The sequence below is a fragment of the Podarcis cretensis genome (assembly GCF_951804945.1).
Source record: "Podarcis cretensis genome assembly, chromosome: 9".
NCBI classification, from domain to species: Eukaryota; Metazoa; Chordata; class Lepidosauria; order Squamata; family Lacertidae; genus Podarcis; species Podarcis cretensis.
Genome location: NC_137178.1, coordinates 46,840,093 through 46,863,113, shown reverse-complemented (window position 1 = coordinate 46,863,113; position 23,021 = coordinate 46,840,093). Strand labels below are relative to the sequence as shown.

General features: G+C 42.1%; 2 protein-coding genes across 11 annotated transcripts in view; both read left to right on the top strand.

The window, feature by feature from the left end:
• NEK1 (NIMA related kinase 1) overlaps positions 1-2,276 on the top strand; it is a 41,373-nt gene extending 39,097 nt beyond the window's left edge. For all 8 annotated transcript variants that reach the window (XM_079991357.1, XM_079991356.1, XM_079991361.1 and 5 more), the window contains one exon: positions 933-2,276. In XM_079991357.1, coding sequence (XP_079847483.1) covers positions 933-946 — 14 coding nt within the window. In that variant the 3' untranslated portion in view covers positions 947-2,276. The remainder of the gene's footprint in view (positions 1-932) is intronic.
• An 11,688-nt stretch (positions 2,277-13,964) lies between these two features.
• SH3RF1 (SH3 domain containing ring finger 1) overlaps positions 13,965-23,021 on the top strand; it is a 46,704-nt gene continuing 37,647 nt past the window's right edge. Inside the window, exons 1-2 of one of the 3 annotated variants that reach the window (XM_079990142.1) lie at positions 13,965-14,125; positions 17,685-18,166. In XM_079990142.1, the coding sequence (XP_079846268.1) occupies positions 17,786-18,166 (381 nt within the window). In that variant the 5' untranslated portion in view covers positions 13,965-14,125; positions 17,685-17,785. Of the gene's footprint in view, positions 14,126-14,700; positions 15,231-17,684; positions 18,167-23,021 lie in introns of those variants that run through there. The other 2 variants (XM_079990143.1, XM_079990141.1) reach the window with 2 other exon arrangements.

Genomic DNA, 23,021 nt, shown 5'->3' with positions numbered 1-23,021 from the left:
GAGCAGATCCTGATGTTTTCTGTGCCTGTCTCCCTCATACTTTCCTTTTCCACACTGGGCAAATGGTTTCATGGGGCATCATGGGGAGCAGTCTGACTGGGGTAGACCCTCATGTTGTCTTTGCCTCCTTCACTCTCCTCTTCCTTCTCACAGGGCAAATGGTATCTGTTCATCCTGGGGGTGGTGGAGGATGCTTTATCTACACCATTATCACTAATATCTACCGTATTTTTCGCTCTATAAGACGCACCTGACCATAAGACGCACCTAGTTTTTGAGGAGGAAAACAAAAAAATATATTCTGAATCTGCGCAGCGCCTCTTCAGCAAAGCAAAGAAAGAACAGCAAGAGGGATCACTGTGCAGCAAAAGCAGCGATCCCTCTTGCTGTTCTGGGATAGCCGCACCAAGCCTCTTCAGGGCAGGGGGAGCGTTCCTCCCATTGCTCTGAAGAGGCTTCGCGCTGCTATCCCAGAAGTCAGAACAGCAAGAGGGATCGCTGCGCAGCAACCCCTCTTGCTGTTCTGGCTTCTGGGATAGCTGCGCAGCCTGCATTTCCTCCATAAGACGCACACACATATCCCCTTTTTAGGAGGGAAAAAGTGCGTCTTATAGAGCGAAAAATACAGTACTTTCTTTTCCCATATGCAGAGTTTGAAATCTTTGCAGCTTTAACTTTAGAAAAACACATCAGTCACAGTAGCTTACAAGGTTAAACTGAGCAGCCTTCAAGTAAAATGCACAAATGGGAGGTGGAGTTTGTTGAATATGCAGTATTCAAACATCACTGTCAGTCATCTTTACTCTTGGTGAATTTTCTGGCCTGCATTTTTTTTTCCCTTAGCTTGAATATGAGGTCTTTTAAAAGTAGATGCGTTTGGTAAGCTGTTTTCCTCACTATAATAAACATTTTAAATTTTTCTTTCTTTGCAGACAATGATGAGTAAAACGCCCTGGTGACATTCTCAGCTGCATGTAGGTGTGTGGATTTTGTTGAGTAGAATAATGAGACACAATGAAAAAATAATATTTTAGTGGGGCAGGCTTACAATCTTGTTGATTGCACGGAGACGGAAAAAACATGACACTTCACTGAAAGGCTGTTTATAGATTTCTTTTGACATATAGCTTCATTCCTTCAACAGATAACTGAAAAGGCTACATTTCATTTAAAATGAGTAGCAAAGAATAGAAAGGCTGACTCAGAAACAATTTAGTGTTTGAGAGATTATCATGTATGAATAAGCCTATGTTGTATTAGGCGATACTGTTTGTTTAAATCTAAGCTGTTAAAAAGTACAGTTCAAACCACGACCTTTTAAAGCTCATGCCCACCATTTGGGGAGGGGGGGGAATCCTGTTTGGTACTGATGAAATTTTCAGAGACTTCAATTTCTGTTCAAGAGTTTATAATTTCTCTGTAATGGCCCCTTGGGTCTTAAACACACATAATATGAAAGTGAGCCTCATTGAAAACAATGATGCATTTCTATATGAAGTGGTTTAAGATCAGGGTATTGAGTATTTCACCTAATGTGTTTGTGGGTGAGTATATGTGTGTGTGTATATATAGAGGGGGGGAATGAATACTCTTTGGAAATATCAGTATTTTTATCAGGGTCAGTTTATTATTTTCCCCCAATCAAAGCAAATAGTGTGTCATTTTTTAAGACTCCATTTTATTTCTGTCAAGTGGCTTAAGGAGCAAGTTTGGAGCTGGAGGGAGATTCTGCAATTTTCTCCTATAAATAAAAGCAGCTCCAATATGATGGGGGTTTTTTCTCTGTAGTACTGTGTACTGGACTATGCCTGCTACTCATTTTTGGTCTGTAATTAGGACCATCCTAGCAGTGGCTGAGATGAAAGTTGCTACAAATGTTTTGCTGGTGGTGTTTTGCAAACAAGCTATGTATCTTGCATCCGGATCTTCCAGAGGAAACAGGTTAAATATTACTTGATGTGTTTGTTCTCTCTCCCTTCTTTCCTCCCTCCTTCTCTCCCATGGAGGAAGGGGCACTTTATGGGGGAGAAAACAAATTCCTGTGAGATGATGACTTAAAATATTTTTAGTGTGCAACAGGTAATATCAGCAACTGAGCTGAATCAGCTGTAATGCTTAACAGCTAGTTTTTCTGTTGAAAAAGTAGCTCTATGTCCCCTGGGTACAATGCCAGGTGGAATATATGTATGTAAACTCACCGTGATTCTAACACTACATTTAAAAGTTGTTTTATTTCTAACCACATTAAATAAATGCTTGACCTTTTTGTATGATTATGTGGATTTCTCTTTTGGTTTCTTTCTTGAGGAAAAACGGAACAAAATAAAAATACTATTTATATTTTGTTATACTCCTAGACTGCGTTTGAAAATTCGGCCCTATATTTGTGACTGCGTTTAAATGTACCCTTTTTAAATCCTATTCTCTATCCTTCTAGTGGTCAGTGATAGCCATACAATATCTATTATTTATAGTCTACCTTTTTATCTCAAAGACACAGGGGAAGCAGTGGTAATATATAGAAATACAATACTGCGTTGTCTTTTCCTTTGCATGTAAAATAAAGGCCGCAGACTAAGAATGGGATACAACATGGTGCTAACAGATATCCATTTATGCAACAGGGCTTCTCTTTCCTCTCCCTCATCATGCAGCTCATTGTGTTCCTCCAAAAATCTGCTTCAGATGCTCTGGACTTTTGGAGGCACAGAGAGAAAAGGAGAAGCCCAATTTCACAAGTAGCAGTTGCCCTAACAAAAGACACAGATGGCCCCAACGTGGATGCAAGAGGGATACCACTATCTCGTTGTAAAGAAAATAATTTAGCATTCAAAATGCCCAGGAGAGAAGTCACTTTGTGTGACGCCAACAAGATGGCAGTGTCATCACCAGTCAAGCATCCCTGGGTGTTACATTTTGCTTTCCACTTCTGCACGGATGGCTGGTATCTCATTTGGCCCAAGTCTCAGAAAGGGAAAGAGTTACTAGCCAGCACAGGAGGTGCTATTCCAATGTCAAATGATGCTAATGAAGAAAAGGTTGGAAACACTGGGGAAATGTTTGTCCTACTGGTTAAGAAGATGCAAAAGAGGGCTAGGTGGTGAAACTTGGGACTGTATCCCAATGTATGCTGCAGCTCTGCTGGTATAAGGGTCTTCCATGCACACAATGGAACATCATCTCCTGTTCCCTCTATTTACCCTGCTGTGTTCCCTCAAAATCCTTTACTTTACTTCCTACGTATCTCAGTTTACTAAGTCCTTAATGTTCCATGAGACTGCTTTTAGGTTTCTCATTGCTCCCAAATTAATTTCTGCTTCCCTGTGTACTTGTTGGCATTGTAAGTCATCACCCTTTCAATCTGTTACCAAAATCTGGATATTATAGTTCCAAAATTTTGGAACAAAGTGTACGTCTAGATTCTCTATCATAAAACACTTCAGAATCAGAATTTAAGGAAACGGGTAGACATCCACCAGCAATATTGGCTATAATAATATTCTTTAGTGTATTTATTAATTCCTAAGGCAATGACGCCTGCTTCTTGGGAGAAGGGCAATGACAGGCCTAGACAGCATCTTGAGAAGTAGAGACATCACCTTGCCAACAAAGGTCCGTATAGTTAAAGCTATGGTTTTCCCAGTAGTGATGTATGGAAGTGAGAGCTGGACCATAAAGAAGGCTGATCGCCGAAGAATTGATGCTTTTGAATTATGGTGCTGGAGGAGACTCTTGAGAGTCCCATGGACTGCAAGAAGATCAAACCTCTCCATTCTGAAGGAAATCAGCCCTGAGTGCTCACTGGAAGGACAGATTGTGAAGCTGAGGCTCCAGTACTTTGGCCACCTCATGAGAAGAGAAGACTCCCTGGAGAAGACCCTGATGTTGGGAAAGATGGAGGGCACAAGGAGAAGGGGGCGACAGAGGACGAGATGGTTGGATAGTGTTTTCGAGGTTACCAGCATGAGTCTGACCAAGCTGCGGGGGGCAGTGGAGGACAGGAGTGCCTGGCGTTCTCTGGTCCATGGGGTCACGAAGAGTCGGACACGACTAAACGACTAAACAACAACAACAACAAAGGCAATGACACTTGTAAAACTTGATAACATATATTCAGAAAGAATCATAACAATTCTGTTACTCTATTTTAAGTAACTAAAAATTACTTCAAATTTTAAATGTTTCCAAGGCTTTTATTGTGCTTTGAAGAGCTAGCAGTACTGGGGATGAACTGCAAAGAACAAGATTAACATTACTTCTGCCAGTCTCACTCTATGTAGCAGAAAGCAAAATGAAATTGACTTGATGCTATCAATTGTCGTTTCATGGTCCGTTCCACATGCTAGTAGAGCAGCAAACTGAAGCCAATAGGTTGTGTCCATTTTAATTTACTCTGTCCAGGAGTGTGTTCTACAACATATGGTAGAGAAATGCATTAAGCAGTTAGCAGATTTCTGCTTTTGGTAGGGATTTTTGTGTGTGCAAGTCCCCTGGTAGCACTATGCCAGGATTAACATTTTGTATTCTAAAGATGATGAAAGGGTCCTGATGCTTTCATTCAGGATATTCTGTGATTATTCTGCTTCCGGAAGAGAATGTGTACATTATATTCAGCATTCTCTGTGAAACAACCAAAGTTTTCCTAATGTAAATAATACTACGCCTGAAATCGTTGTGCCTTTATGTTTGTGGAGCCACCCAGCTATGGGGAACCATAGCTTTCTCTTTGTTATTGAAAACGGCACTGGCCACAAGTATTTGTGACAAGGCGAGTGCTGGAATCCAACTATGTCTCATAATAGGCATGTAACGGGACGTGTTACCGCCCTATGAAAAGGAATAGACTGATTTTGAATAAGAAATCTCACGACCCATTACAGAGGCAGATATCACTTAAGGGAAGGGAAGGTACAGGGTCTTTCAGGTCCCTAGAGCTGGGGTCATCAAACTAAGGCCCATGGGCCGGAAGCAGCCCACAGAGGTTGTTTGTCCAGCCCATGAGCTGCCCGCTCACGCGCTGCACTAAAGCGATACGGGGACTCGCTTCCGTGGTGTTGAAAATCGCATACACACACACACAGGCCCACAGAGGGATCTCTGTGCGACTGATCCATCCCAGGCAAGATAAACCTTGCTGACCCCTGTCCTAGAGGAAGGAACGTAATACCTTGGTTGCCGAATGCAATCCCTTCTGGAAGTCAGTTCGACTTGCAAAAACATTCAACAACCAAGGCACGGCTTCCGATTGGCTGCAGGAGCTTCCTGCACTCAGTTGGAAGCTGCAGAAGCCATGTCAGAAGTTTGGGTTCAAAAGAACATTTTTCACACCCACTTCCAGGTTTGTGGTGTTCGGGAGCCAAAATGTTTGACTTGCAAGGCATTCGGGATCCAAGGTACGACTACATAATGGGTGGTTCCTGATGGGAGATATTCTCTCAAGGGCTCCACGCAGTAAAGGTGGAGGATTAACTGTAAGGTTGCAATAACTGCAAAACATACATCCATTGATGATTATGCTTTGCATAAGACATCTTTATCATTATTGCACAAGACCTTAGAATTTGTGTGTGTGTGTGTGTGTGTGTGTGTGTGTGTGTGTGTGTGTGTGTGTGTGATGGATGCTCCTTCCTACTCTTCTCCTCCAAAAAGCACAAACTTCATTTTGCCTACAGTGAAATATCACAGCTGGCTGCATAAGGACCGTAGTGTTTCCTATTGGAATCACTGATATTTTTTTAAAGGTGCATATGCACAGAATAAAAAATGGTAGTTGAGAGCAAAGGAGAAGTGATTGACAGGAGGAACCAGATACATTTCATGAAGCTCCACCCAGTGCTGTGGACAGTAAATGGCAGCATGGTAGTGAGCATTATGATGCAGGGATGAGGAAGAGACCAGGCATCGAGGAAGCAAAGGCGCCAAATGTATGCATAGAAACATCAGATCTGTATGCGAGTCTGGAAGCACTCAGTGAAAGCAAACTGCCTGGAACCACAGTCTCAGGTGGCACCTATAAGTATCCATTCTTGTACAGATCGCAACACTGACTTGCAGGGCCAGCATTGTGTTAATAGTCCTCTTTTTTATTGTAGTGTGTGGGGAAATGTACAACAATGCACCAGTTCTTCAACAGATAGTGTGCATGTGACTGTTATAAGATCCATGTTTGCAAATGAATTGTCTTGTATGAGAGGAATAAGTGATATAAGCAAATTATGCAAATGTCATTAAATAGGCTACAAAGGCAATAAAAATACTCAAAGGTTAAATGAATGGCAGCAGGGGGACAAAGGAGTGGAGAGCAGCACAGTCCAGATTTAACCAGGACTTGCACTCATGCAAAACCTAAGCGTAAGCAATGCAAAATCAACATAAGCAATGCCACTGGTAAAACCAACAGCTGTATCAAGAGAGATCTCTGTATTAGGAAGACATGAAAAGCTATTAAGTTTGAAGAGAAACCATAAGTAAGATTACAGCTTCCAGCCATTCAAAGATGTGATGATCAGGTATTACACCTGGAGGAGCAAATGTATATACCATAAGCTGATATCTGATTGTATCCCTTCAGCAGTTTGGGAGACAGCAGCAGGGAGAGAGAGAGAACTTTTTTGAGACGGGGGCAGTCACTATTTAAAACATTTCATACTAGTACATGCGTGTGTCAGTTCAGCTCTCTCCTCCAAGATAAACTCTCTGCAATTATTTTGATTGGATTATCTTCAAAACAACAAAACTGCCAAATTAGGGCCACAATTCAGAGCACAATACATCAGTGCTGTGTGGCTGGTTGAATTGCTGCAGCAGTATTTTTCTAAAGAATGAGCATTTCTGATTGCATAGGTATTCACTAAAACAAGAATCTTTCATTACTCTGTTACTCCTTTGAGTATTTATGTAGCAGCTGTACTTTTGTCCCCATTTATTTGCTGTTTATTTTTCATCAAACAGCCCCAAAGGCAGCTAACAATCATTTAAAACATTGATAGCAATGTATAAAGGGTTTGATCGTGATTCTAGCAAGATGCTATGTAACAGTAAGTTAAAAGACAGACCCTACACAAAGGCTTATAGCCTACTAAAGACTTGGCATGTTAACAGAAGAACTGGGAGGAAATAAGAATGGTGAGTCAGAGAACGCAATGAGTAAGAGAGAGGTTTTGAGGAGTCACCTAAATGGGGGAATTCTACCTAATGGAGGAAAAGAGTTGGATGACACAAGAGGATGAGCATTCCAGATATAAACCGTAGCAGGGGAGATGTATGAGGGTGCAGAAAATGACGGTAATCAGTCTTGACTAAATAGTCAGTGCGATAAGAGTAAAGAACCTGGAAGAGAGCTTTAGAGAGAGAGAGATCTGAGGGAACGAGTGTTCTTCTGGTCTTGGACGGGATTTCCAGGAACCGTAAAGTGAAGATGAGAAGAAAGAAGAAGCCATTGCAGAGAATAAAAAGAAAGCAATGCAATCTGAATGATAAGCAGACAATATCAAACAAACAGTTTTTTATTTACTTATTTATTTATACCCCACCCATCTGGCTGGGTTTCCCCAGCCACTCTGGGCAGCTCCCAACAGAATATTAAAAACAGGATAAAACATCAAACATTAAAAACTTCCCTAAAGAGGACCGCCTTCAGATGTCTTCTAAAAGTCAGATAGTAGTTTATTTCCTTGACATCTGATGGGAGGGCGCTCCACAGGGTGGGTGCCACTACTGAGAAGACCCTCTGCCTGGTTTCCTGCAACCTCACTTCTCGCAGTGAGGGAACCGCCAGAAGGCCCTCGGCGCTGGGCCTCAGGGTCCGGGATAAACACATCCGTAATTTCTAAATTCAGTAGAATGCAGTTAATGATGGGTTCACCAAATAATATAGTAATCCTAATCGGCCAATAATAACATGACATCACTGGGGTATGAAGGAAGTTTGATGACTTCTGGGGATCTTGTTATAACATGAGGTGACTATAATCCACTAACAGGACACAGCACCAAAGACAAAGTTAACTGATAAATAAACTATAGTATACTGAGCAGGGAATGGGAAGGATAAATTACCCTTGTTCAAGATCTGATAAATCATTTGTTAAACTATGTCCACCATTCCTTGTTCATGGAAGAATGACTTCAATTTGGAACAGGTTCAAAGAACAATTGAAATAACTGGAGGAAAGGACTAGCTCTTGGAGAGCAGAGGTTAAATAAAGAATCTCTGTTGTTCAGTTTAAAGGATTATATAATGGAAACCCAGTAAAATGGGAAGAGGTAGAATAATTTTTTTCACCGAACCCAAAGATTCATGTGTGCACACATCTTAGTTCATCACAACTTACCCTATATCTCAGTTTCAATGTAGAGAACTGATTCATAAGCACAAAGAGGAGAGTGCATGGCTTGTCTGTCAGCATTGAAAGTAGCAGGAAAACTGTATTGAGCAGGAGACAATCCCCACGTGTTGGAATTCTCACTCCGAGAAAATATTAATGGAACAGGCATTTATTTAGAAGAGCTAATAATTATACTCTCTCTCATATTACAGTGAAAGAGAAGTCATAGGTATAAAGCTCTGGAATTGGTTTTTTGCCACCAATTTAAATGTCAGGAACATGGTATTAATCTGCATACAATTAAGATCTGAAGAGCCACTGCCAATCAGCGTAGAGAGCTTGGTATAAGTCGGTTTCCTATATTTTTATTCAACACACAAACTATTGGTGTTGTGACATATCATAAATGAATTATATTAGTCAAGTGAATTCCTCTTAGAACCTCACAGATGTTTATTATGTTATTACTAGAGAGGAATTAATTAGCTCTGTTATCACTTTGGTGCTCTTTCCCACACTATTTTGTATATTCAGCATCATCTGTTGCAGTTCCTCACTTCCACATAGGAACTGTGTTGTTATCAATGTTTTGATATCTCGTGCTTTTCTGGGTTTGTTTGGGGATTTTTTTTGTGATGTTAATATTACTGCAGATGTTCAGTAAATTGAGTGTTGCCAGATTTCTTTACAAGCTCTCTAGCTTTATAATCCTCTGAAAAGCCTAAAACTTTACATTTCCTTTTTGACTAATATCTGTATACAGATGCCCCACCTTGTCTTTAGTAAGAAGTCGTTTTGTTTAGGTATCTTTTTTTTTTTTTAAGTTGGCATTCCTGTTCATCTGAGCTGCCAGAAACTCACATGATCATATTTGCTATGCATCAGTTCATAATACTTTATTTGGAAGAGTTTCCCTTTTATAAAACTCTCTTTGCAACTCCATAATAACATTATACAGAGCCTTGTAATTTCCTTGACAAGAAATCCTAGGAGGATTAAGATCCTAGATCTCATTACAAGATTTGAGCAATGGATGCAAATTCAGTTTAGTACTTGGAGAGTGGGACAAAATACAGTCTGAACCTACGCAGAGTACAGCATGCCTAAGCCAATTGAATTCAGTGGGCTTAGACATGCCTAACTCTATGAAAGATTGCAGTCTTAGCTACTTTGTGCTTAAAGTGTTTATTTTGGAGCATGTTATTTTCTTTTTTTAAATAAATTTTTATTAAGAGTTTTGTTAATACAATAAAGAAAAAAGACAGAATAAACAAAGAACAAGCAAAGAATAAAACAAACATAAAATTTTACATCTTGTAATAACCATCTTTTCTTCATTTTTTCTTTTTGGACTTCCTCACGTCTCTCGCTCCTACATTCCAAGTTTATAAAACTTTAGCCAGCAACTTATCACCTTATTTTCATTCTTATTGTACACAATTCCAATATTTTATCCCTAACTTTGAATATTTTTATCAAAATCTTAAATACCTAGTTTTAACATGATATTCATTCAAAATTTGTCTTTCTCATGAAATTCACTCATTCTCATAATCTTTTCAGCTAACTTTATGGTGCCTTGTTATTTTCAAATCTCTCATCCTTCTTAACACTCATATAATTTACAGTGTTTTTGAAGATAGTCCTTAAATTTCTTCCAATCCTCCTCCACTGCTTCTTCTTCCAGGTCTCGGATTCTGCCAGTCATTTCTGCTAGCTCCATGTAGTCCATCAGTTGCATCTGCCATTCTTCCAGCGTGGGCAAATCTTGAGTTTTCCAATGTTTGGTGACAAGTATCCTTGCTGCTGTTGTTGCATACATAAATAATGTTCGGTCCTTCTTTAACACCCTCTGGCCAACAATGCCCAGAAGGAAGGCCTCTGGTTTCTTAGGGAAGGTATACTTAAATACCTTTTTCAGCTCATTATATATCATTTCCCAGAAGGCCTTAACCCTAGGGCAAGTTGGAGCATGTTATTTTCATCTGGACAGAGGCGTACCAAGGGGCTGGTGAAATTGGCCCCTGCCAAAATGAGGGACTGTGTTACACACCCCTTCCCCTGAGTAATAAATAACTTTCCCATGTTTATAAGATTTTGTACTCTTATATATGATTTTAGGACTCCTTCTAGAGCAAAGCACTGTTTGTCCAGCCTGGAGGGGGATGAGAAAAAGAGAGAGCATCTAAAGGCAGGGGGAGGGGGCAATAACAAAGCCTTTTCTCCTTCCTTTAATTTGGGGGCTCCATTAGCACCTCATTTAGGGCGGTGCAAGTGGTTCCCCCTCACAGGGCTCCAAGCCGAGGGTGTGCAAAAAAAGAGAGCAATGGTGCCAGAAGGAATTACTGTAAAAATAATAAATATGCGGGGGGGGGGGGCACCACATTTTGTCCTCGCTCAGGGCACGATATTATCAAGTCTACCTCTGCATCTGGAAAATCCTTCTTCACATTCATTGCTTTTTACTTAAAAGAATTACATACAATTCTGTCCTTTATAATTTAATCATGAACAGACAGGGCTAGGGTTGCCAACTACATATTTTACTTGCTGCATTGGGGGTTTGTTCAATAAAACAGGGTCAGGGATTAATGTTTATTTTCTTCTTACCTCAGTGTTTCCAGGTTTTGCCCTTGATGAGTCAAAACTTAGTGAGCTGCAGAGTTTGACATGAAAAAATACTACTTGGCACACCATGAACCCCTCAAAATGTTGTGCTCAATTCTCTAAATCCGTAGTGGGGCAGAATTGTGGAGCTGCTCTCCCAACACTGGTGTTGCTACAGCTTACCTCTACAGGGCTGGTGTGGGGGCAACAGATTATGGCTTCATAGATGGTCTGCCAGAACCAAGCAAGTCCCCCTGTTGATGCATCTGCTCAACCCCAATCTTATCCCCATCCTGGCCCATCACAGCCACTTAATCTACAGCAACACTAGTGTAAAGTGCCACAGCTCTAGCTCCCCACACCAGATGCTACCTGCTCTGAACCTCTCAAAACTTAAAAGAATAACCCTGTTGTATCAGACCCAAGGTCTGCAGTATGCTATTTCCACAGAAGCTCACCAGATGCCTATTGGGAGCTCACAAGTAGACCATGAATACAACAGCTCTCTGCCACTGTTGTTCCCCAAGGGCAAATATTTAGAATCATGTTGCTTCTGATCCTGGAAATGACCATCATGACTAGAAGCCATTGATTACCTTATCTTCCATGAATTGTCTAATCCCTTAGAGAGATTTAAGCTAATACCTATTACAACATAGTGTGGTAGAGAATTTCAGTTTTGAAGAGCAATTCCTATTGTTTGACTGAATCTTCGACTATATGAGTTCTAGTAATATGGTAGAAGGGAAAAACCTCTTTCTATCCACACTATACAAATTCTACACTTCTATCACATGCTCCTTTAATCCATTTTTTCTCATTGAAACATCCCAAACATTGTAAACTTTCCTCATAGGGGAGTTGCTCCAACTTTTAGATCCTTTTTGTTGACCTTTGCTGTGCCTTTCCATGTATGCAGTATACCATGTGTGGTTACATCATAGACTTGTATAAAGAAATTACAAAATTGTCAGGTTTGGTTTTTTTACCTTTTCCTAGTTGTTACTACTGTACAGTATGTTGGTTTTTGACAACAGCCTGACACATTTCGTCTATGTCTTAATTGAGCTGTCCACAGTGACTCCAATATTTATTTCCTCATCAGTCACTACCAGTTCAGATCCCATTAGTTTGTATGTGAATTTAGGAGTTTTGCACATGAAATACCGGTAGGTGGAATTTCTGTGAAATCTATATTGAAGGCCTGCATATTCAGCCTTCTCCCTAGCAAACCTTGCTTCCAGAACCAAAACTGCTCTTCACCCATGCCTTCTTAAATCAAAATCATTGACAACATATGAACCATTGGTCCATGTAGCTCAGTACTGTTTCTTATTAATATATCACACAAAAGAAAAAGAAAACTATCACAACTTAATATCACAACATTGTTACAAGGTATCTCTACTTTATACTGTACTTTAAAATGAAGCAGTTAAGTTTCAAATAGCACATTACCCCCAGCAAACAATAGCTTATATCTTTATTACATCATTACAATGAATAGCCTACCTTCCACTCCATAATAAAAATACTCCATCAGTAAAAGGTAAAGGTAAAGGTACCCCTGCCCGTACGGGCCAGTCTTGACAGACTCTGGGGTTGTGCGCCCATCTCACTTAAGAGGCCAGGGGCCAGCGCTGTCCGGAGACACTTCCGGGTCACGTGGCCAGCGTGACATCGCTGCTCTGGCCAGAGCCAGAGCCAGAGCCAGAGCCGCACACGGAAACGCTGTTTACCTTCCCGCTGGTAAGCGGTCCCTATTTATCTACTTGCACCCGGAGGTGCTTTCGAACTGCTAGGTTGGCAGGCGCTGGGACCGAGCAGCGGGAGCGCACCCCGCCGCAGGGATTCGAACCGCCGACCTTTCGATCAGCAAGCCCTAGGCGCTGAGGCTTTAACCCACAGCGCCACCACTTTCTATTAACTCCCGTATTACCCAAGATCTATTTAACAAAGTGTTAGAGATTGAAAGTGGAACCTTGCTGGTTAATTGCTGTGCTAGGACACCACACCAAATCAATAGGGCTCATTTCTTAGTAAACACATATGTGATTCAGTTGTTAATGTTCTATCATCAAACACTTTTTGAGACTTATATGAATGAGTATGGTGTTTTGTGAGTGTACTTCAAATCACCATACTGAAACATTATGTTTGGTACAATTTATGAATTAATGAGATGAAATGAATACTGAAGAATGGTAGAAACACTATGCCCTATGCAGCCATTTGAAGACTCAAATAATTAGAACTGTGGGAGAAGAGTTGGGCTGTGCTCACCTCTCACTGCATCACTCCATTGATCAGACCACCCCACTCCACATATTGGGAGGAAAAGATCTGAACTGAGCAGTCTGCTTTGCACACGTAAGCCCACGGCTCCCTTCCTTCCTGTACAGCAAAGCTCTGCTCCTAAGACACAGGAAGCAAGTTGGCCCAGCTGGTTCCTGAATCCTGGATATAGGAGCCCACTCCTAGGAGCCAAGATCCCTTTGGACCCCCAATAACATATTTGAGGGGGCTGTCCCCCCAAAGTTGATGGACACTGCCATTCAAGTGGTGTGTGGTCAATTATGCCGAGCAGGGCTTACCTGGGGTCTGCATTATTTTATTCAAGTTGGCACCCCTGGTCCTAGAAAACGGCTGTTTCTCTCCTTTGTATCACTTAACTTTGACTACAATAGTCTTTTTTAACTTGATGGGTGGGGGGCTCAGTCACACTCAGCTGACCTTAGGCAAGGCTCTGGCCAAGGCTCTGGCCCCTCTACCACCCCTCACCTCAAGGCAGATCTACACCTGAAAGCATTTACCCATATCTCATCCCTTGGTGCCTTTCAATTTGGTAATCTTTCGTAATAAGGTGGCCTGCTCGAGGCCAAAATCTGGCACCCCAAACGGATCTTCTCCATTTTGCACCCCACTCAGAGCATGGCACCCTGTGCAGGGGGCGGGGGACCACTCCTACTACCCTAAATCCAGAGCTGCTTTCAAGTCAAAGCAGTGTCCTGCCTGGGAGAGGGGGAGCACTGGCTGCAGTGCTAAATCTTCAATTGCTTTCGTTCAGACGTGCAAGTCCTTGCTTGACGCAGCAGTAGATGATGGGCTGAGATAACCAGAGCAGAACCATTCCTGCCCTGGAGTCAAGTCTTTGCAGTATGGAACCGTATGGGCAATTCCAGGAAGAGATGGTCAGAGATTATGAAGTATTTCCCGGGTTGGGGGTGGCAGAAAGGTCACCATTCCTGCGAGCCACTCGGATGGGACCAATGGTCCTTTCGCTGCACTTATTTATTATTATTATTATTATGAAGTGACTTTTCCTGCTACAGCTGCATACATCCCCCCCACCCCACTTTATTATGACCACCTCCTCGGCCTTATTTCGTTCGTAACGAACCGTATCTCTCCCTTTCATTTTTTGACTGAAAGAAAAGGGCGGGCAACAGCCACCGCCAAGCACCGTGAGAGTCTGAGGGAAAGGAGGTGTGCGCTTCGCCGGCGTTGACTTCCAGCCCTCTCTCCCCGACCCGGCCCGCGTCAGCTTACCCGGCTGGTTCACCTCCTTGCCCTGCCTGCGGCGTGGAGGGTGAAGCAGCCAAAAAAGGAGGCGGCGGCGGTTTGAGATTGTCCCCTGAAGGGACTCTGCGGAGGTTGGCGGGAGAGAGGGTTGCCTGAGGGAAAAGAGTGGGCGGGCGGCTGGGGCTGGATCCAGGCAGGCATGAGGCGGGAGAGAGAGAGAGAGAGGGCTCCTTATGGGCAGGCGGGAGCGGGGATGTTCCGCGGGGAGGGAGCGGCGGTTGGCGAGGGAGGGAGGGAGCTCCTCAGAAGGGCTGCGCTCTCTTTCTCTCTCCCCCACACAATTCCCCTCAGGGAGACGGGGAGGGAGCGGGGCAGACACGCACCCGGAGCTCCGCCCGCCCAGGGAGGCAGGAGTTCCAGGAAGAGCCAGGGAGGCAGGCGGTTTCCCTCGCTTGCTTGCGCGCCCAGAGACTCCTCGCTCCCCACCTCGGAGGCTTGGCTCCTTCCTCAAGGCGGGGCGGCTTCTCACGTCAGACCCCTTTCGGGGCGGGGAGGCGGCGAAAAAGAGGAGGAGGAGAAGCGTAGAAAAGAGCTGTGCCGCGTTGCGAGACTGAGAGAGAGAGAGAGACGGAACGCGGCGGCTTCTCCTCACGGGAACAAAGAGGCGCGAAAGCGAAGGCTGAGGGGGAAGGGGGGGCGGGAAGAAGGGAGGAAGGCGGGCGGGCTCCTTTGCTTTCTTTCCCTCCTCTCTCTCCAACGGCCACCGCGGAGATGGTGAGTTTAACGGGGGTGGGAAGGGGAGGGAGCGCCCCTTGTCCCCTTGCTGCCTTCCCGGGGCCGGGGGGGGGGGCGGGTTAAGACGTTCTCGGGAGACGGAGCCTTCCCTCCCTCCCTCCCTCCGCGCCTCCTCTCTCTTGTGAGGAGAGGGCTGTGTGCGAGTCCGCTGTTTGTCCACCTTTGGTAACGAGACACCGCCGCCAGTTAAATCTCCATAGAGACCGCACTCGCCCTCCAGCGGTCTCCCGGCTATGGTTATGGGAAGCCGGTGCCTTGTGTGTGTTTTTAATGCATGTTTTCCCAAGACCAGGGAGAGCCTTTACACACTCCCCCCCCCCACCTCTCCCCCCCTTTTTTTGCGTTTGTGTGTTTGTAGATGGGCTTCTCCGCCTGCCTTGTGTGTCGAGGTGTTGCGTCTCCTATAACGTATCCTATGCACGTCCTGGAAGCCGTAATGTTTAATTTACAGCTCTCCGGATCTCAAAAGGAAGGCGCTCTGTCTGTCAAGTTCGGCTTGGTTATTATTTCTTTCTGCCTTACAAAATCCTTTTCCTTGTGCGCCTTGGGAACAAGCTGTTTGGGCTTTCTCCTCGTGTCTTTTTAATCTGCCCCTGAAGTGAACTTTTAAGGAAGTCTCACGTTCATAATCAAACCTCCTAGTAGGCGTCTTCTTGATTTCTGTCTGTTTGCTATGCCTTACAATTATCCTATATTAGTACCTTCCTGCTACTTGCTGTTTGCTCAAATCGTCTTAAGCATGCTTATTCCCAAATCTCTACCTATGAAAATGCTTATGTAATAATAAGCCAGTGTAATAGTCATTAATTGTTTGTTTCTTAAAAGGGTAGTCTTGCTTATGAGAATAATTTTCTTCTTTATTTTTCACCAGACTGCTGCAAAAATTAAATTATTTAAATACAGTACTTAGTTTGCTCTTCTTGTTGGATTTTTGATAGCTGCTGTAGTTGGATGTATGGCCAATGCATGGCTGACAAATACACGCAGCATTCCATTGGATGTAGTTATTCCCCCTTTCTTTTCCTAAGCAGTTTCAAAGTTTGATGACAATGGGTGTTTTCAAGAAATTGAGATCTTAAAAGATCCTGCTGGCTGTGATCCAAAGAGCTACTTTAGATGCACCCAATGAGACTTTTGATTTTGAATACCAGACACTCAACAATACTGCAATCTGTTTTTAAAAGTTCTCTAATTTTCAAGAGTGATTTGCTGGGGATGGGGTTCAATTTGTGAAACACAAGCCTTAGAAACTTAAGGACATGTGAACTAGTTGCACCATTTTCTATCCCTGTCTTTTTACTGTGACATTTGGATTTTAACATATAATTGTGATCCGATAGTAACATTTATAAAAAAATTATAATTGGACCCTTTCTGTTTTTGTTCTAAACTTTGGTTATCAAGGTATTTATTTCAAAGACATATCTCCTAATTAAGTTAGATTTCCACCAATGCTAAAGTTAAAGCTAAGCAGTTTTTAATATATCTATAGGTTTCTTGTATATATTTGATCTATCAAGGAAAGAAAAATGTGTAGAATGAATGAAGTAGCATGAAAATGTGCAGAGGGTTAAAGAATTACTGCAGTAGTGTATACAGTGGACTACACATGTTGTGTAAACAAAGGTACCAAGTTTAGTGATACTCAGATATTGGTTGTTATTACAGTGGTACCTCAGGTTACATACGCTTCAGGTTACGGACTCTGCTAACCCAGAAATAATACCTCAGGTTAAGGAATTTGCTGCAGGATGAGAACAGAAATCACGCAGCGGTGGCACAGCAGCAGTGGGAGGCCCTATTAGCTAAAGTGGTGCTTCAGGTTAAGAACAGTTTCAGGTTAAGAATGGATCTCTGGAAAGAATTAATTACGTAACCAGAGGTACCACTGTATTATTGAATTTCACCACTGACAGGCAATAAACAGAGAACAATTTATCCCCGTGATCAGTACACTTCAGTTAAGTAGTTCACAAATAAGATTGTCTCTTTAGATAAGGGATGAGGAACCCAGTCTCCAGATACTGTTAGACTCCAGCTACCCTTGCCAGTGGTCAGGATGACAGGAGTTGTACCTCAGCAACACCTGGAGGGCCACTGGTTTCCCGCTCCTGCTTTAGACTCACGTGTGGAAAACAATATATTTCATTGTTATAGAAACTACTTTGGTGAGACCAGCTAATATTTAAAAACCAGCCTTCTATTCCTGACCCACGTGTTTCTTAACATATCAAAGGGGGGGGGGGCTAGTTTTCACATTGAACACAAATACTTCCAAGTGATCCTTGTTTAGAGAAATGTTGCATGGTTTTTAATGTTACTGATTTGTAAGAACACACGTTCAAAGCAAGATTTCTGGTATTGAAACATCCTTCCTCCATTTCCCATTATTATTAATATTTGTTCTTTTTCTTTCTTTGCAAACAATTTCAGAGAGAAGAGTGAAGAGGCATGGATATAACATGAGTTCCCTAACATGTTCAGAAAGGATAAGAATTTTGCAAAAGCTTATTCCTTGGTGAACTAGATAAAAGATGGATGAGTCAGCCTTACTGGATTTGTTGGAGTGTCCTGTCTGCTTAGAACGCCTTGATGCTTCCGCAAAAGTATTGCCTTGTCAACATACATTTTGTAAGCGGTGTCTGTTGGGCATTGTGAGCTCCAGAAACGAGCTTCGATGTCCAGAATGCAGGACGTTAGTAGACTGCAGTGTTGATGAACTTCCCAGTAATATTTTGCTGGTTCGACTACTGGATGGCATCAAGCAGAGGCCCCGGAAACCTGGTGGTGTGGTGAGTTGCACAAATTCATTAAGGGTCCAGACTAGCACTGTTGCTAACTGCATTCCAAAAGACCTGCAGAGTTCTCAAAGTAACCAGCAGCAGAGAGTACAAGCACGGAGTCCTCCTGTTAGGGTAAGTGTCCAATATGTAATACACGCAAGAGACACACATATTCATTTTGGTGATAGCTGTTGATTTGCTTTAACAATAAAATATAATTAGGGACCCCAAGGGTCATCCAGTCCAACCCCCTGCAGTGTAGGAATCTCAACATAAGACTCATAGAAATGTGATGAGTCAACAGAAGATCATGCAAATGGCTTAGTTGGAAAACCCAGCCTATTAGTCCATTTCTCACTGTAGCTGAAGAAGATGAAGAGACGGAATTTTTTATACCACTGGAATCTTTCTCCTGCCTATTATCTCTCATGTCTGCCTTCTACCACCAAACAAATGAGAAAGTACTTTGTCCCTTGAGAGTGCTTTTAAAGTCTTCTAGAATTATTAAATGTGAATGACTATAATTAATGCTGTTATTAGTGACAGATATGGACTAGAAACCTCTCTGGAAACCTTCCAGCCTTGTAATTTGTGAGTGTGTGTGAGAGAGAGGGAGAAAGTGAACAAACTTATTTTTAGGCTATAGTCCTAAACTTGATTTCATCTGTTGAACAGGGTTAAGAATAAGATTGAATTGAAAGTGTAAAATTTGCATACTAATTACATCTGACATCAATTCCTAATACTATACTTTGTTGATTAGTTATGTTCAAGATTCTGCAGTTTTTGTCCGATCTTTCTGACTAGTCCAGAAATTGAAGTTGATGGGTTTCTTCCACCTCCCCATTCCTTGTTTATTTGACCTGTGTAGCTGAGACACTTCAGGTGTATCTGCTGAGCAGTGCTAAGGAAAGGCCTCACCATCCTGCAGAAAGGAGAGGTGGGGTGTATGTCAGCTTGCGCATTGCTCAGAGGAAGCACTGCACTGTCTCTGCTGAGCTGCCTAGTTTCTTCTGAAGGAGGAAAGGGTTGATGGTAGGCTTGCAATTTTTGCCCTACAAAGTTAAAGTTCTCCAGGTGTCTTGACCAAACAGTATCTAAACAACCCCTAGCCTTCCTCCTGATGCTGGAGCTGGGGAGGAGAAGAGATAATTGTGCAACCAACTTCTTCAGTTTCAAAACTGAGAGGAAAGTTAGCTGCTGACCCTCCTTACAAGAGGCTAGTGACACATTTGCAAAAACATTGGAAATTGATTGTGACCAATATGATGTCTTAGAAGCTCCTTTTATAAAGGGTTGTCTACATTTTCCCATTTAAGGCTTTCAAGTTTTCAGTTATTTACAATCTGAGTTATGAGTATTTGCTGCTTCATGTTCTCTGGTAATAATTTTCTGGATTTAGAGGTTTTCAGAATCTTCCCTAGTGTTGCCAAAGTTGTAAGCATTTTTAAAGGCATCTGTCTTTTCACTTGTTTTCTTGGTATTTATTTATGTTGTTGAACGTGTTAGCTACCAACCTTAGGAGTTGGATTTATTACAATTCAACCTTGAACCTGTAATTGGAAATACAATTTTATAAGATGATTCACCTAATTTTGCTTTAGCCCAGTGGCAGGTCAGATCAGATTTTCTAAAAGTCTTTATTTCTTATCCAGTGATGCTTGCACATAGAGAGCCTCTGGGTATGGTTTGCGTTCGTTGTGCAGTGATTAAGTGCTTCATCAGTTCTGAAGAATGCATTGTATTTAGACAGAGTAATAGTTCAAGTAGTGCAGGGAGAGAACAGAGGCCTTAAGGCATCTAAGCGTTTAAAGTATTTTTCATTTTGTTACTTGACTTTATGATATTCAGAACAAACATGAGAATATCCTATAGCCAAATTACTAGTTGAGATGGACTCCCTATAGATATGCAACCAATTGCTGATAGAGGGGTGTGGTCTTCTATGATCTATAAGTGCAGATACCTTTTATCTATTTCACAATAATAGAATATGCCAGACCAAAGCTGGTAGTTATGTACTGTTCTGCAATCCCCTTTTCATTGTACTTTTCACTACATTTGATATTTTGTGGGGGGTGGGAATCTGCCTTTTCTAAAAATATGTGAACTTACCAGCCAAGTTCAGAAATTGCGAATAAATCAAGTGGAAGGTTCTTATCTGCTCTCTTTGTTTGAGTCTTTTAAACATATAGACATGTGTGCACACATTTTCAGGCTTGTCTCCACAAGTATGAAGGCTAACATAATTTATCTTTTTTCAAAAGTGAGATTGAATTTTAACAGGCACATTGCTCCCAAGACATCTATGCACAGACAGTGTGCTATTTCTTTGAGCCTTATCCTGATCATACATGTGATATGCCAGCACATAGTGTGATGAATGTTTCCTGAAGTTTTAATCCGTTTTTCAAAAATGTTTTTTCTGATTTCACTCATTGGCTACAAACAATGACAGGCAGGAGCATCTAGGATGGTTCATTTAATGGAAATTGCTTAGAAGGGTATGTTTTAAGCAATTTCTTTTGTTTTATAACTTTGTTTCTAGGAGGGCTAGAGACCTTCTTCTTTTTTTTTTTAAAAAAAAGGGAAACTCAGCGAGCCTGTGGTTCAAGTGAAGGTTTTTGTTAGTTTTTGCAGTTGTCATGGTGTCTGTGGACACCATGTTGGCGACTCCTGAATTAGGACTGCAAGAAAAAGTAGCAACAGTGGGTTGAGATAATATTAACAAATGAACAGACTGAGATTATTTAACAATGTGTCTGTCCTTGGTAGCCAACACATGGTTTCCTAGCCAGCTTCAAGCCGCCATCCCCCGCCCAATAAAAGGTTTCTCATGCAGAACAGAGTGGGGGGTTGCCCCACACTTGACTGGATGGGAGCACAGAAGACACTCTGTCTCTGCAACTGGCATGGGGTGAAGCTGATCCCTTATCAGAGTGTCATGAATTCAACTTTAATAGGGGTAGGACACATTTTGAAATGGTGGGAGGTTTCTTGCACCTTCCGTGTGCTGTACCACCCAGTATGGCATGAGTGAATCACCCTACTCATCAAGAGGACTAGGGGAAGAAGGGAATAAATATCTTATCTTGTACTAGGCTATAACATCTCTGGTTATTTCTGAATGCTTCTAAAACATGGCACAAAGAGAGAGTGATTCCTTTCCTTAGGGTAGGGCAGACTTGTTCACTTACCTCACACTGGCTCTTAAAAGCACTTGAAGCCATGCTAATTTTTTTTTTTGCTGAGCATGTCCTAGTCTCTTGTGAGATGGGCCAAGTCTTTCTTTGTTCCTCAACTCTTTGTTTGTTCAGAAGGGCTGTAGCTCAGCAGAACTCATGGCTTGCTTGCAGAAGGTTCCTGATTCAATTCCTGGCATCAGATAGAACTAGGAAAGAAGCTTGGTTTAAATCCTGTGGAGCCAGTCATTGTAGACAATACTCAGCTAGATGGACCATGGTCTAATGTGGCATAAAGGCAGCTTTCTATATTCCTTTGACTATGGGAGGGTCATGATCTGTCTGCTGAAAGCAAGAGACCCTTCCACCCTCAAAGTTCAAGGAAATGATATATTTTTGTTGACAAATGGATACCACTGGGAAGCTATTTCTCTCTCCTGATGATGAGCTGGAAAGCATGTATCTCCCATCCCTACCTGGAGACTGAATCTGGGACCTTCTGCTTACAAAGCAGATGCTCTACCACTGATCTATTACACTTCCACCATAGCTCACTGTCAACCACTTTGACCCTCCAAACACTGGGTGTTAGAATTTCATTAGTCTTTTTCACTGAGCATAAGATTTCTGAGACTTTGGAAATCAGCTACAGGGAAAACTAGTGACAGCTGCTGTTATGTTGAATTAAATGAATTTAGATGAGTGCTATTGAATCATACAATCTGCTTTATACTCTAAGGAAATACTAAACCATTAAGTGCCCTTTTTAGAAGATGTTGTGACTTCTTTTTATGATTTATTAATGTCTTGTGATAGAATTTCTGGCTTTTCAAATTGTGCTATGTGGCTTTGTGGTAATCTTTTAACTTTGTTGTAATGGGTTCTGTATTTGAATTTTTGTGTATTGGCATACATAACCACAGAAAAGCCACATAATGCAGAGTAGCTTTGTTTGTTGCTTCTCTCATTAACTGCAGTTACAGATTCAGTCTTGTTGAAATGTTTGTCAGCAGTATATAAACCTTAATGATCTTGTTTTGTGGGAGAAAAACCCTGTACTAATTGGATCAATGTATTCAATAATCTACCTAGATTTTTAAAATTGGAATTTTAGCTTTATGTATGTACATGTTAGCTAGATATATATCTCCCTGGTTCTTGAACCCTCTGTGTGCTCCAGTGCATCCTTAATGTTGCTACAACATCAAGATGTTCCACACTGCCTTTACATAATGTATCATATATAACTGTTCTCAACATCCAATTCTGTGAAGAAGTTTGAGCAGGAGCTTTGTATGATTGTGGAAGGTCCTGCAGATGTCAAGGACCCATGAGTGGACTGATAAGCTTTTTATGGAAGATATTTTACCATTTTGTTCTGCCTGAGTCCATTATTTATGTAGTCTAAATACATAGATTTTAGTACAGTGGTACCTTGGGATGTGAACGGGATCCATTCCGGAGCCCCGTTCGCATCTTGAATAGAACGTAAGACAGAATTCAGGGTCGATCAGAGGTATGTGCCTATCTCTCCAGGCACCGGCTGAATTCTTTTGACCTCCCTCCGGCGACTCCCGGCAGGAAATACACACGAGGTCCGTTCCGGCGATTTTCCTCAGGCTGTGAGAAAAACACACCAATTGCTTCTCCTCCTTCTCCTCCCTGCATATCCCCAGGGAGGGGAATCAGACTCAGACAGAAATGTATCTACATTGCGTTTATTCCTGTCTTTCACTTCAGTACAGAGAAAACATGTCCGCTCTCTTCAACAAACAGAGAGAAACTCCAAACTCCACCCATGTACA